This window comes from Typopeltis vanoorti, chromosome 14 (genome assembly GCF_054136105.1).
Source record: "Typopeltis vanoorti isolate ZY-2024b chromosome 14, IOZ_Tvanoo_1.0, whole genome shotgun sequence".
NCBI classification, from domain to species: domain Eukaryota; kingdom Metazoa; phylum Arthropoda; class Arachnida; order Uropygi; family Thelyphonidae; genus Typopeltis; species Typopeltis vanoorti.
This window is the reverse complement of record NC_143562.1, coordinates 91042427-91056671: the sequence shown is the minus strand read 5'-3', so window position 1 is coordinate 91056671 and position 14245 is coordinate 91042427. Positions and strand designations below refer to the sequence as shown.

Genomic DNA, 14245 nt, shown 5'->3' with positions numbered 1-14245 from the left:
TTCTGCTGCTAGCTACTTACCGGTGACAAAGACAGACAATAATTCCAGAGTTAGAAAACACAATACCGAAAGCCAAACAACAACATAAAAAAGAAAAAACGAACGCGTTGGAACTATGTATTTTCCTTCGATGGGCGTATCTGTCTTTGTTTCTGTCTTATCCACTTTAATATTTTATAAATTCGGAAAAGGAAATATCCATAAACATCTAATATTCAACAAACTCTTGAAAGATGTTTCATAATAGATTTTATTTCACTAACTGAACACTGCTAAACAAGATTTTTAAATAAATAAATAAAATAAAATGATCGTGTATCAGTAAACAATATAAAATATAACAAAATAATAATTTGTTTTCGTTATAAAGACTTACGAAGTTATATTATTATGTATGAAATATCTAGCAGTTCGCCGAACAATTTATAAACACTTGAAACAGACCACATTAAAGAATTTCATCCGGGGAGTTCCTTTCGTTTCCGTGGAGACGCAACAGAAATTCGTATAGTAAATATATCTGTTAAATTGCACAGCTTATTATGATTACTTTCATTATAAAGCAATGGAAAAATAATAAGAAATTAATCCTTCTCATGCACGTCAGAAAATCAAATTCCGCAGAGATTTCAACTTGCAACTCAGTCTGAAATGTACAATTTTTGTCCTATCCTTATATAAGGATAAGGACTGGCTTAAAGGGGCGAAGCAGGAATGCTTTTCATCTTCCACGTTATCTGTAGAGGACAGTGTAGGGATAGGGTGTTATTGAGCGATTAAAGCTCTGATCATGGCAGGAGGGTAACAGCAATAGCCAAGCCTCAGTTAGAACTTCTTTGGCTACAGCATTGTCATCCATTACCCTCCAAGGATATTGGATTGAATGAATTAATCATCCAGTCACACAATTTTTGTCCTTATATAATATAATAAGGACTGGCTTAAAGGGGCGAAGCAAGAATGCTTTTCATCTTCCCCGTTATCTGTAGATGACAGTGTAGGGATAAGTTGTTATTGAGCTATTAAAGCTCTGATCATGGCAGGAGAGTAACAGCAATAGCCGAACCTCAGTTAGAACTTCATTAGCTAAGCATTGCCATCCATTACCCTCCAAGGGTATTGGATTGAATGAATCAATCGACTACGTAAGTAAAGGTTCAATCTCAAAAATATGGACGATCTCTAGGCCACTCATTCATGGGCGAAAGACCGTCCAAATCTCAGCGTTGGTTCTACTCAGTGAAACTCGATTACCGAGCAGAACCGCTCAAATTCCGAGGAAAATAATTCACTGACAAAGCCCCTCAGCGGGCCATGCCGGAGAACACCTTCCCCGGAGACTCAAATTGCTCCCTTAAGGCAAAAACCCTAAGAGAGCGAACTCAAAAACTCATCGCCCAAGTGGGTAACAGCAACAGCCGAACCTCAGTTAAACTTCATTGGTTCAGCTTTGCGTTGCTATCCATCACCCCCAAGGGCATTAATGAATCAATCACCGACTATGTAAGTAAAGGTGAAATCTCAAAAATACGGACGATCTCTAGGCCACTCCATAGTGGGCGAAAGACCGTCCTAATCTCAGCGTTGGTTCCACTCAGTGACGGGCTCCCCGACCACTGAGCAGAACCGCTCATATTCCGAGGAAAATAATTCACCGGCAAGTACCCCTCAGCGGGCCGTGCCGGAGAACACTTTCCCCGGAGACTCAAAGTGCTCCCTTAGGGCAAAACCTAAGAGAGCGAACTCATTTACCCAGGATAACAGCAACAGCCGAACCTCAGTTAAACTTCATTGGTTCAGCATTGCCATTCGTTACCCTATATATGGGCATCTCATATAAAATCAATCACCGTATGTGTAAGTAAAGGTGATATCTCAAAAATATCGGACGATCTCTAGGCCACTCATTCGTGGGCGAAAGACCGTCCAAATCTCAGCGTTGGTTCTACTCAGTGAAACTCGATTACCGAGTAGAACCGCTCATTCCGAAGAAAATAATTCACCGGCACGCACCCCTCAGCGGGCCGCGACGGAGAACACTTTCCCCGGTAACTCAAAGTGCTCCCTTAGGTCAAAACCTAAGAGAGCGAACTCATTTACCCAGGATAACAGCAACAGCCGAACCTCAGTTAAACTTCATTGGTTCAGCATTGCCATCCGTTACCCTATATGGGCATCTCATATAAAATCAATCACCGCATCTCACGGTCGATTGATTCCTCCTCACAATTTTTGTATTATAAGTAGTTCAATAAAGAGAATCGTGATACAAAAATCTTAAAGGTGTGCTGAATATCTTTAGAAACTATATTTTTATAAATTTTATGAAAATATTTTATTTTATTTAAAGTGCTACATTATAAGTAAAATATAAGTTCCATAATAATTTTTAAAAATAAATAACTATTCTAATGAACTTTGTAAAAGTAATATGCATGATGCCGTATTTACATCAAACTAACAAACTTTTACGCAGAAATGTTATTCACATTTTTAATGACAATTACTCATGCAGAAGTTTATAACTTTTGATGAAATACAAGCTTTTGTAAAAAAAAAAAAAAAAAAAAAAAAAAAAAAAAATCAATAATGAATAAATGAAAACTTGCTTTTCATAAATAGACAGTAGTTTATTAACTTCGTTTTTGCTACATCGTCTTCGATATTTTCAAGTAGAAATTCTGGTATTTTCAATTAGTTCTCTCATTATACTGACTCTGATATGCTCTTTTCGAATTGTTTAGAAGCAAACAGACTTTAAGAAAGTCCAATAGTTTGTTGAGATCAGTTGCGTTGAAACGAAATCGTATGTTTATTGGATCTGAAACTCTTGTATGCTTTGCTTGAAGTATTTGCACCATCCATTATTTATTGAGATGTTAATAAATAGCAGAATGATGCATTCCATGCATAAATAACTTAATGGTGTATTTTGATATTTACCAATGTATCGAAACTTCTCGTGTTTAATGATTTCTTCTCGTTTAATTCAGCGACTGTAACTAATACTGTTTATCTTTTTTTTATTTAATATTTATGCGATTTTTCTTGAAAATACAATTTCTATTATAGTTCCTACCTCAAAAATTGTGGGAGGAAACAACCTGTTTGTGGAGGCTGGAAGCGACATCAATTTGACCTGCTTAATAAGTCAAAGTGCCGAAGTCCCAAATTTCGTGTTCTGGTATCACAACGACCGTATGATTAATTATGATTTTAAACTCGGAAAGATATCAATGCAGAAGGCAGATGGAGACACAGTTATAAGTCGCCTACAGATAACAGAAGCAAAACCAAACAACACAGGGAATTACACTTGCTATCCTTCAAATGCTGAGACTTCCAGTGTCTTTGTACACGTCCTGAAAGGTAAGTTTTGATTAGTTTGTGTCATACTGCTTTGCTGTATTCGTTCATTTTGTAGATTTTGTTCAATAATTTTATTGAAAACGACATTTGGAATGCTTTCATCTAACATAATACACATCTGATAGCTTTAGTAACTTAGAATAACTGCAATTAAAACATTAAATGTAAATGAAATGTTTGCAACTATATAAATATTATGAACACAGTCTAAAAGTCTAAACGTGCGTGGAAATGTAAAAAAAATAAATGTTTACATTTTTTTACATTGCGTGGAAATGTAAAAAAAAAATTAAATTGGCTAGTTAAATAAACTTAGCAATTTCATGTAGGTTTACATAAATAAAATTTCAAGATTTAAAATACCAAATAAATAAACAAGATTTTAAGATATAAAAGTTAAAAACGTAAATATTTATTATTTAAAATAAAAGTATGATAGTTGGTTTGTAAGTGATTCATTACAGTTAACATCTCGGCTGAATAAGATTCCATTACCAAAGATTGAAGCGAGCAAAGTTGCGCTTCAAACATAATATATTAGACAATTTTCTTCTCCCTTATTTTTCCTCGGGGACTCATTATCCTTAAGAGGTTTTGCCAGCATTAATTAAAGACGAGATAGTTTTCTGACAATAGACTTTACTGACAATAGAATTGCATCACGATATCTAATGTACGATATTTAAATGTCAGATATTTTAAAGGTTGGATTCTTAAAGGTAATGTCAGTTAGCCAATCGAAAATTCTAACACAATTCGATAAATCAGCTAAAAGTGAAACGTTTTGTTTCCACTGTGAAAACTTTAGTTAGCCTTTAACTTAGGAAATGACGAATAGGTTTAGATGGTGGATGTTTTTCATCCTTATTTATTCCTTAAATCACTCACGATACTAATAATTGGTTTACTAGCATTCGTGTACGGGATTGAGATTAAATTTAAAAAAGTACCCTAAAGCGTTTTACTAAAAATGACAGAAATGAATAAAATAATAAATATATTTAATGAGTAATTTATGTTGATATATTTCCAAGTAGGATAAATTATCGTGAAAACATTCTTCTCTTAATAATATCGACCTTTTAGCTTGAACGTTTTGAGGATCACCCAGTTGTACTGTATAAGGTTATTCAACCACAACAAACAGAATATTAATCTGACGTCTTAGTAGTAAATTAAATTTAAAAGATTCTTTCTGAATCTCTCTTGGAATCAAATAATGCCAGTTCTTACGAACTAGTGTGATGTTGGGTATCATGATAAGTTAATCGGAAATCTTAGTGGAAATGAAATAACTCTAAATACCATTGTATCTAAAATGATTCGAATCTGGACCATTAGTTGGCCCATGTTGGTTGCAATTGCTACACTATGGAACAGTCTTCCTCTTGATGTTCCCTAAGGAATACAATATACAGTCATTCAAATCCAATGTGAACAAGTACCTTCTTTTCCAACCCATACATGGTACTAATGTACTATAGGTTGATCTACCAACCTCTCGTGTATGGGAGAGGTTGGCTTCACTTGTCACCTTTTTTATTTAAAATAAATAAATTAAAAAGATGACAAATGAAGGAAGCATTTATTAGGCATTGCCAATTACAAGTATATGTGCTCTGTAACTTTCCTTTGCTACGTTAATGTTAACTGCGGTTAACCCGAATTGACTGGAAAACCTTTGGTGTTCTGAAATGAAGCTAAATTATTCTTTTATATTGTTGATAACTTGTCCGTAAAGAAAATATGATTTTTTATTAATTTTTAATTTTTTAATTAAAATTTAATTTTTTTGCAATTAATTAGTATTTGTTTCATTATAATTCCTTATTTTCAAGCGTGAATGTATATAATTGATCTGTTTCTGTTCAGTTGGCAAACAATGTTTAATAAGGTTTACAAATGATGCCGAACATCACCTTCTATTTCAGCAATCTAATTGAAGTAAAATGTTTGTTCGAGAAATACGCCCAGTAGATTCCTTCCTCCTGCCTAACTTCCAGACCACGTGGTACTAGTGTGTTATAGCTTTTCATTGTCGTGCGCCGGTCTGATTAAATTTTTTTCACAACACTGTACGAAGTGTTTATTATGAGTTCCTATCATACTGTATCAGATTACAATCAATCATGGGTTTATCATGATTATCACACTGATTTCATTTATTTATATTTTCATCCCTATAGAGAGAGACAGAGAGAGAGAGAGATCACAAATAATTATTTATCAGATAAGCAGTTTCTCTGGAATTTTTTCTTTAATAATAAATCTTATGACAATTAACTTTTGCTATAACTTTAGCAGTTATAACAATTAACTTTTACTATAACTTTAACAATCATAACAATTAACTTTTGCTATAACTTTAGCAATTATAACAATTAACTTTTGCTATAACTTTAACAATTGTAATAATTAACTTTTACTATAACTTTAGCAGTTATAACAATTAACTTTTACTATAACTTTAGCAGTTATAACAATTAACTTTTACTATAAACTTAGCAGTTATAACAATCAACGTTTGCTATAACTTTAGCAGTTATAACAAAGAACTTTTACTATAACTTTAGCAGTTATAACAATTAACTTTTAGTATAACTTTAACAATTATAACAATTAACTTTTTCTATAACTTTAGCAATTATAACAATTAACCTTTGCTATAACTTTAATAATTGTAATAATTAACTTTTAATATAACTTTAGCAGTTATAACAATTAACTTTTACTATAACTTTAGCAGTTATAACAATTAACTTTTACTATAACTTTAGCAGTTATAACAATCAACGTTTGCTATAACTTTAGCAGTTATAACAAAGAACTTTTACTATAACTTTAGCAATTATAACAATTAACTTTTATTAAGTTAATTGTTATAATTGTTATAACTTTAGCAGTTATAACAATTAACTTTTACTATGACTTTAGCAGTTATAACAATTAATTTTTACTATAACTTTAGCAGTTATAACAAAGAACTTTTACTACAACTTTAGCTGTTATAACAATTAACTTTTGCTATAACTAGCAATTATAACAATTAACTTTTACTATAGCTTTAGCAGTTATAACAATTAACTTTTGCTATAACTTTAGCAATTATAACAATAACGTTTACTATAACTTTAGCAGTTATAACAAAGATCTTTTACTATACGTTTAGCAGTTATAACAAAGAACTTTTACTATAACTTTAGCAATTATAACAATTAACTTTTACTATAACTTTAGCAGTTATAACAAAGAACTCTTACTATAACTTTAGCAGTTATAACAATTAACTTTTGCTATAACTTTTGAAATTATAACAATTAAATTTTGCTATAACTTTAACAATTGTAACAATTAACTTTTACATAACTTTAGCAGTTCTAACCATTAACTTTTACTATAACTTTAACAGTTATAACAATTAACTTTTACTAAGGTTAATTGTTATAATTGTTATAACTTTAGCAGTTATAACAATTAACTTTTACTATAACTTTAGTAGTTATAACAATTAACTTTTACTAAAGTTAATTTTTATAATTGTTATAACTTTAGCAGTTATAACAATTAACTTTTACTATAACTTTAGCAGTTATAACAATTAACTTTTACTATAACCTTAGCAGTTATAACAAAGAACTTTTACTATAACTTTAGCTGTTATAACAATTCACTTTTGCTATAGCTTTAGCAGTTATAACAATTAACTTTTACTATAGCTTTAGCAGTTATAACAATCAACTTTTGCTATAACTTTAGCAATTATAACAATTAACTTTTACTATAACTTTAGCAGTTATAACAATTAATTTTTATTAAGTTAATTGTTATAATTGTTATAACTTTAGCAGTTATAACAATTAACTTTTACTATACCTTTAGCAGTTATAACAAAGAACTTTTACAATAACTTTAGCAGTTATAACAATTCACTTTTACTATATCTTTAGCATATATAACAATTAACTTTTGCTATAACTTTAGCAATTATAACAGAGAACGTTTACTATAACTTTAGCAGTTATAACAAAGAACATTTACTATAACTTTAGCAGTTATAACAAAGAACTTTTACTATAGCTTTAGCAGTTATAACAATTAACTTTTGCTATAACTTTAGCAATTATAACAATTAACCTTTACTCTAACTTTATCAGTTATAACAAAGAACTTTTAGTATAACTTTAGCAGTTATAACAATTAACCTTTACTATAACTTTAGCAGTTATAACAATTAACCTTTACTATAACTCTAGCAGTTATAATAATTAACGTTTACTATAGCTTTAGCAGTTATAATAATTAAATTTTGCTAATGTTTTAAGACGAGAATACATTTTCTAAAAGAAATATTTTCAGGGAAAATTTGCTACATCTTTTAATACTTTTGGAATCGTCCAGAACGAGTAACAATAGAACAGTGTAAGGTATGCCATTCTCCTAAGAAAACTGTCGGAATTGCTTGTTTCTCCAGATGATTTGCGCCAGCATGTATTGTTGTTCCGTTCACCAATATCTCCTTCCGACGCGTTTAGTGCAACGAATACGTCTGCCATGTATGATCGATTGTATTGCATCGATAACAAAACTACCCCTTTCCAACGTCGCTGTGAGCGTTCCCTTTAGAAGGCACTCTTGGATTACTCTACAGTGTTCGCTAATGGATAAAACTACTCGAAAATACTTTTTACGCCCTTGTATCAAATGCAAAACTGCACACTATCATTTGAAGGCTGAAAACTATCAGCAAATTACGTTTTCCGATGATATCTTGTTCGTTACATACAACGATCGTTTAGAAATATATGTAGTAACCAAAGAGTATTAATTCTCATCCTATCATGACCAAAAAAATCTTAAATCCCATAATTCAATAACCAAAAGTAAAATTATAGCAAGTTCAATGCAAAGTAAGGAAGGCTTTTCCCGTTGTTATTGAAGCGTCCTGCAGGTATTAACCTCTGGCTAAGGTCCAAGTGCGTTATTGATGAAAGACATTCTGCGTAACCTTTCACTGCGACCGCCTACGGGGACGCACATCCTGATGGATTGCCGAAGAAAGACAGGAGTCCATTATATCTATCGCAGTTCTATAAGGTAATGTGCCGGAAGTTCAGCCTTCGGCAAATACAAATGCTCCGAATAAGGAAATAGAATAATATGCTACTAGCATTCATCTATATTGCTCGGTGCCTCAATGATTCAGATACTTTGATCAACAATAACAAAGCAGAAATACTTAGATTCGTCTTTTGTATAAAAATGCAGTGCCATTATCACATTAAGAAATATAAACTGTAAACGTTATAAATTTTTGTATGTGACACTTACCTATGAAAGGTTGTAAATCCATAGTACGGTAGGCGGGCTAAACATTTAGTTTATTTTGTGTTTTAATTATTTTTTTACATAATGCGGAAAGGCTTCTCTAGAGACCAAATATGGCACTTTTTTCAAGCCACCACTTCAGCCTCTTATAATGAGGACGGTGATCTGACTAAACGGTGTTTAACTGTTTGTAGTTCAAAATATCAAACGTTGTGTCACTAAGTTGAGTAGGGCCATAATTAGATGTACTGAAGAAATCTGAAGGACAAACGATTTAGTGGTAAACAGGGAGGTCTTTTAAGAATAGCTTTCATAATTACCTCTTTGATACGAGTAGTAAGTCTAAAAACAAAAACCTGAGTTGGTTGCACGAATAGGCAGGTTCATAAGAACATAAATCCATTACTATAAAAAAAGAAAGTCGCTTTTTTTTTCAATTAGTTATTATCGATATCAAATTTTGATATTACTATCGCTAAGTTCATAAAAGAACTGGGAGCTGGACTGAGTCCTTGACTCTTTATCCCGCCATCTGAATGAGGAAAATCTGTGTAGATGGGGTGTTATTGAGCTAAAAAGCTCTAGTCATGGCTGGGTAACGGCAATAGCTAAGCTTCAGTTAAAACTTCATTGGCTACAGCATTGCCACTCGTTACCCTGGAAGTCCTAAAAAGGACTTTTCTTCCTCTCTCTCAAGCTCTCCACTATCCCTAAGTCCTTATAAGGACTGGCTTAAAGGGGCGAAGCAAAAATGCTTTTCATCTTCCCCGTTATCTGTAATGGACAGTGTAGGGATAAGGTGTTATTGAGCTATTAAAGCCCTGATCATGGCAGGAGGGTACCAGCAATAGCCGAGCCTCAGTCAGAACTTCATTGGCTACAGCATTGCCATTCATTACCTTCCAAGGGTATGATTAATCACCGCATCTCACGGTCGATTCTCCCCGTTCAGCCAGGGCACACTCCCTAAGCTAATTATTAAAAATTGAAAGTAATTCTATTATCGATATATTCATATGGTTTATAAACAATTTATATAATTTAAAAAAAATTCAAAATAAATTTAAACAATTTTTTTTTTAATTTTATATAATTTTAAATTCATTTTATTTCATAAGAAATAATAAACAAAATCGGATAAATAACGCCACCACATAATGTCCCATTATGCTGTCTAGATAATTCAGACCTAACAAACACTTCATAGAGTCCCAACAATCCAATAACCGAACTGGAGCAGCGTAAAAGCCACTTCCGACATGCATTTAACTTTCTGCGCAATTGCGCACATCGTGTCAACCATTTCACTTCTGTTCTCTGGAACAAAAGCCAGTTATCATGATTAGGGCAACTGACTGTTATGTCAGACACTCTATTCTTTATATTTCATTAAATGTATGAACTTTCTTTAACAAAAAGAGATACAAATATTTATTTTATCATAAAATAGTTAAAAGTTTTTTTCTATAAAGAAGAAAAATAATACCAAGGTAATAATTCTATATACCATAAATTTATTTAAATAATTAATTATAATAAGAAAAAAAATTGAGTGATTAGAAACTTTGGAAATGAGATGGTAGCGATGTAATATGTATGTAACATTCTAAATATTGATGTATGTATTTGGAATGTTACATATTACATCGCGATATATGTAACATTACATGGTAGCGATGTAATATGTATGTAACATTCTAAATATTGATGTATTTGGAATGTTACATATTACATCGCTATCATCTCTAATCATTCAAATTTTTTTTTCTTATTATAATTAATTATTTAAATAAATTTATGGTATATATAGAATTATTACCTTGGTATTATTTTCTTCTATTTTAAGAGGAAATTTAACATTATATTTCTAGATTTTAAGAGGAAATTTAACATTATATTTCTATATATTTTAAGAGGAAATTTAACATTATTTCTATAAGACAAGTTCGTATCTCAACAGATGGTTGAGCATTTTTTTGAGTAGGGGGAGTTTCTACCGCAACCCCTCTTTTTTGAAAAACATTTCTTAGAAGAAACTTCAAATAACTTTTACTACTTCCAGGTAAACGTATCCTAAGCCCTTCGTAACGTGCCAATATTGATGAAAGGTTATTGTACGGGGGCGCAAGTTTAAATTTCCAAGATATCACCCGTGAACGTAACTTTAAACAAGACCACAGAAGCGAGTAAGAATGAAACGAAGAGGAAAATTGAGAATTTCTGGGCATGTCAGGTGGATAGCCAATTCTTCATCAAATATTATAAACAAGGAATAGTACGTGCTTGGAGATGAGACTGTTTCGCTCTTCAAATTCGCTGATGGAAACGGATTATTTTATTTGGAAACTGGAAATGGTTTACGAGATTGGCATCGCTGTCGGAAAGAAAATGATTGCGTGATAGAATTTTTGATAAGAAATAAAAAAAGCAAAAGCAATGTGGTTGTATACGTGACATATCTTCGATATCGAACACTTTATATATATATATATATATATATATATATATATATATATATATATATATATATATATATATATATTGATTTTTATATTTTTCCGATTAATAACGTTTGCGTAATTAATATTTTGATCTAATAAATACTTAACAATAATACTAATAACTTCCAGTCTTAACGATATCATTTTATTAAATTAAAAGTGTCAGTTAGAATAAATAGGCAATAAACAGAAATGAATAAAATGAGAATTTGAGAATTGCTAAATAGAGAAATAGAGAAGAATATAATCTTGTGACAAAAATAAAAATGAAATTCAGTTCTCACACCACCTTTCCTCTTAATAATTAAACTTTTAAGTTACAATTTCCATCACTAGAACGACCACGATCTTTTATATATTTTTTTATTTTATTATGATGTCAAATTTGATAATTTTGATGAACGATAGATATTTTGCACGGATAAATTATGTCTTTCTCTCTCTCCATATTGTAACTGTTTCTGCATTACTTTTTACTGTATATGTTTATCAATAAAGTACGTCGAAATCTAAAATATAGTGACCGACTATCACTGGCCATGTGGTATTGCAAAATCGAATCAAGATATTCAGTAAGAATTTTACAGTGAAGTTAACAGAGCCACTCTAGAAGATTTGACATATCTCGACGGCATGCCGAGTTTTGACAGTCGAGGAAGTTGTTCATGCCAACGTACTGAATGACAAGGGAAAAAAATTCTGACCGTGAAACTCCATTCTCAATTTCCATTTTCAAGGTTACAATCCCTGACCTTAGATGACTTGACATTATTTAAATTTATCGCGCTATGAACAGAACGCATTTTACATAGTATATTGCTGATAAATTAATCGTACCATTTTATTTCTTTTAATAAATATGAAATAATTTCTTCTCCTTCACGAACCAAGTATTTTTATTCTTAATAAAAAAAAATCCCACACTAGCGAACGTTATTCAGAAGCTAATTGAACTTTTATGCGAATTCTGCAGGCGAAAGGCTATTAGCCTGTAATACATTATTATTAGTACTGTGGATGGTCTAAGACTAATTTGGAAAAAAAAATCCAGGTTCTAATGAAATGGATTATTACGTATGCCGGTATCTCAATATTACGTCACTAATACCAATTAGTGACGCAATACTGAAATACCGGCATAAACAGTCGATGCTAACATTCAGTCAGCTTAGCCCCACACTCCCACAGTGCATTGGAGTCTAAATATCAATAGTTTCGTTAATTTGTCTAAATTTTGTACTTATCATGCCTGAAAAAAAAAGCGGGGGGGGGGGGACATCGTGTATAGATATATAAGGAAAGGGAAGTTACTACGCTGATCACGTTCTATCTTTACTGAGGTCTCATCAGTACAAGTTATAATCTTGGAGATAGTAAAATCTGCAACAATGCAGAAGTCCTAAGCCAGTCTGGGTTAGTCCCTTTCCCATAATAATAGCAATATACTCATCCAAAAGGAAATGAGTGATACACTATGGGACACTAAAGCTATTGATGTGAAGTCAACCGCCTCTCTATACAAGTAGCCTAATCGTGAAGATACATGAAGAGCAACTTTAGCAAATGCTTACGCTTTATGTGATGCTGTAGTTGTTTACTTATATTCCTAAATATTTTATCTTACTGAATTATTCAGTTATTTTCTCTTTGATTTCTAATTTATACCTAATGGATTTTGTAGCAACGTTTCCTGTTTATATCTTAATATATATTTTTAAATCATGTTCATCTTCAGTTAGTAAAATACGTTTGCAAACAAACCTTATACAAACCGCAAACAACACATACATACCGCATAATACCACCCTACACAACAAGATACTATCTAACCCATACGAACTAGCTATGAGAGAGGATTCCACACTACAACGCGAATAGCATGCATTATCTTATTATTACAATAACATCCTATAATACTTTTTCTATAATTCTAATTCTATCTTCAATTATATTTTTCTTATGACAATAATGAAGTTCCTTTGATAGTTACATATACCTTACTCGTTTTACATATGTAACTTTGTCTTACCTGACTTGGTTCATTACTTTTCAGTTACTTAATTTCCTGCCTTTATTATTCTTTTTTTTTATTTTATTTAAGCTTTTACTTCATTTTTTCTTTCCTTTCGTGTTTCCTTTTTTTCTTCTTTCTATTTTCTTTTACTTATTACTTCTCAGTTATTGTATATATTTTTATTCTTTTGGATATCGTTTTCGTATTTAAAAGATATAAAAGGCATAAACTGTAGGTGTGACATCAGCATTTTTAAATTGGAGAAAATAATGAACAGAATCGTAAATCACGTACAAAACTATCTTCAAATAATAATGGTTTACAGAAAGAGGAGAAGTACAGATGATTTGCGAGAGAAATTTGTCTAGAAATAACGTTAATAGATTATCAAACTGAAATTGGATTTGAATTTATTTGAAACTGGATTTTCTGTCTTTCCCCAGTTTTGGACGTAATTCTATATCCCATCGATGTAGTTTGTGTGTGCGTTGTCTTATATGAAGAATTATTGTTTCACTAGTTCTCCTTCTTGTAACATCTGTTAATTGCAATTTTTCCCTTTTTAATTGTTTGTTTTGTTTCTTTTAACCATTCAGTTATATTGACAATTGTCATAACATAAGAATGAACATTTGGTTGATGCAATAAAAAGTCTACGTCAATGTTTTTCCCATTTTTTATTCTCATAACCATCTGATAGTTCGTATTCTGAACAGCTTTGTTCAGAATACGAACTATCTTTTAGACTGGAACATACAAGTTTTGATCATACAACAATCAAGTTATTTTACAAGAGCTGACAGTCTCGGGTAATACAATAGAAAATCAAGAGTCAATATTGAGTACGTCATTGAATGTTGCTAAAAACCAGCATTTCTCATTTTCGTAAGTAGAATAAGCACATTTTCTATTCTTGTGCCACGCAGTATTCTGGTATAAAAACAAAACTTTCCATTTATAATGATTATATAAAATAAAATAAAAACATAACGTTCCATTTAATTTAGTAACGATTATTTTGCGGAAATAATTATTT

The 14245-nt window shown here is 31.4% G+C and overlaps 1 protein-coding gene across 1 annotated transcript in view; it reads left to right on the top strand.

The window, feature by feature from the left end:
* Window positions 1–11131, top strand: part of LOC150099754 (V-set and immunoglobulin domain-containing protein 10-like) — a 142659-nt gene extending 131528 nt beyond the window's left edge. The window contains exons 4-5 of the mRNA XM_090403781.1: window positions 3073–3369; window positions 10757–11131. Of these exons, the coding sequence (XP_090259907.1) occupies window positions 3073–3369; window positions 10757–10782 (323 nt within the window). The 3' untranslated portion in view covers window positions 10783–11131. The remainder of the gene's footprint in view (window positions 1–3072; window positions 3370–10756) is intronic.
* Window positions 11132–14245: the final 3114 nt, after the last annotated feature.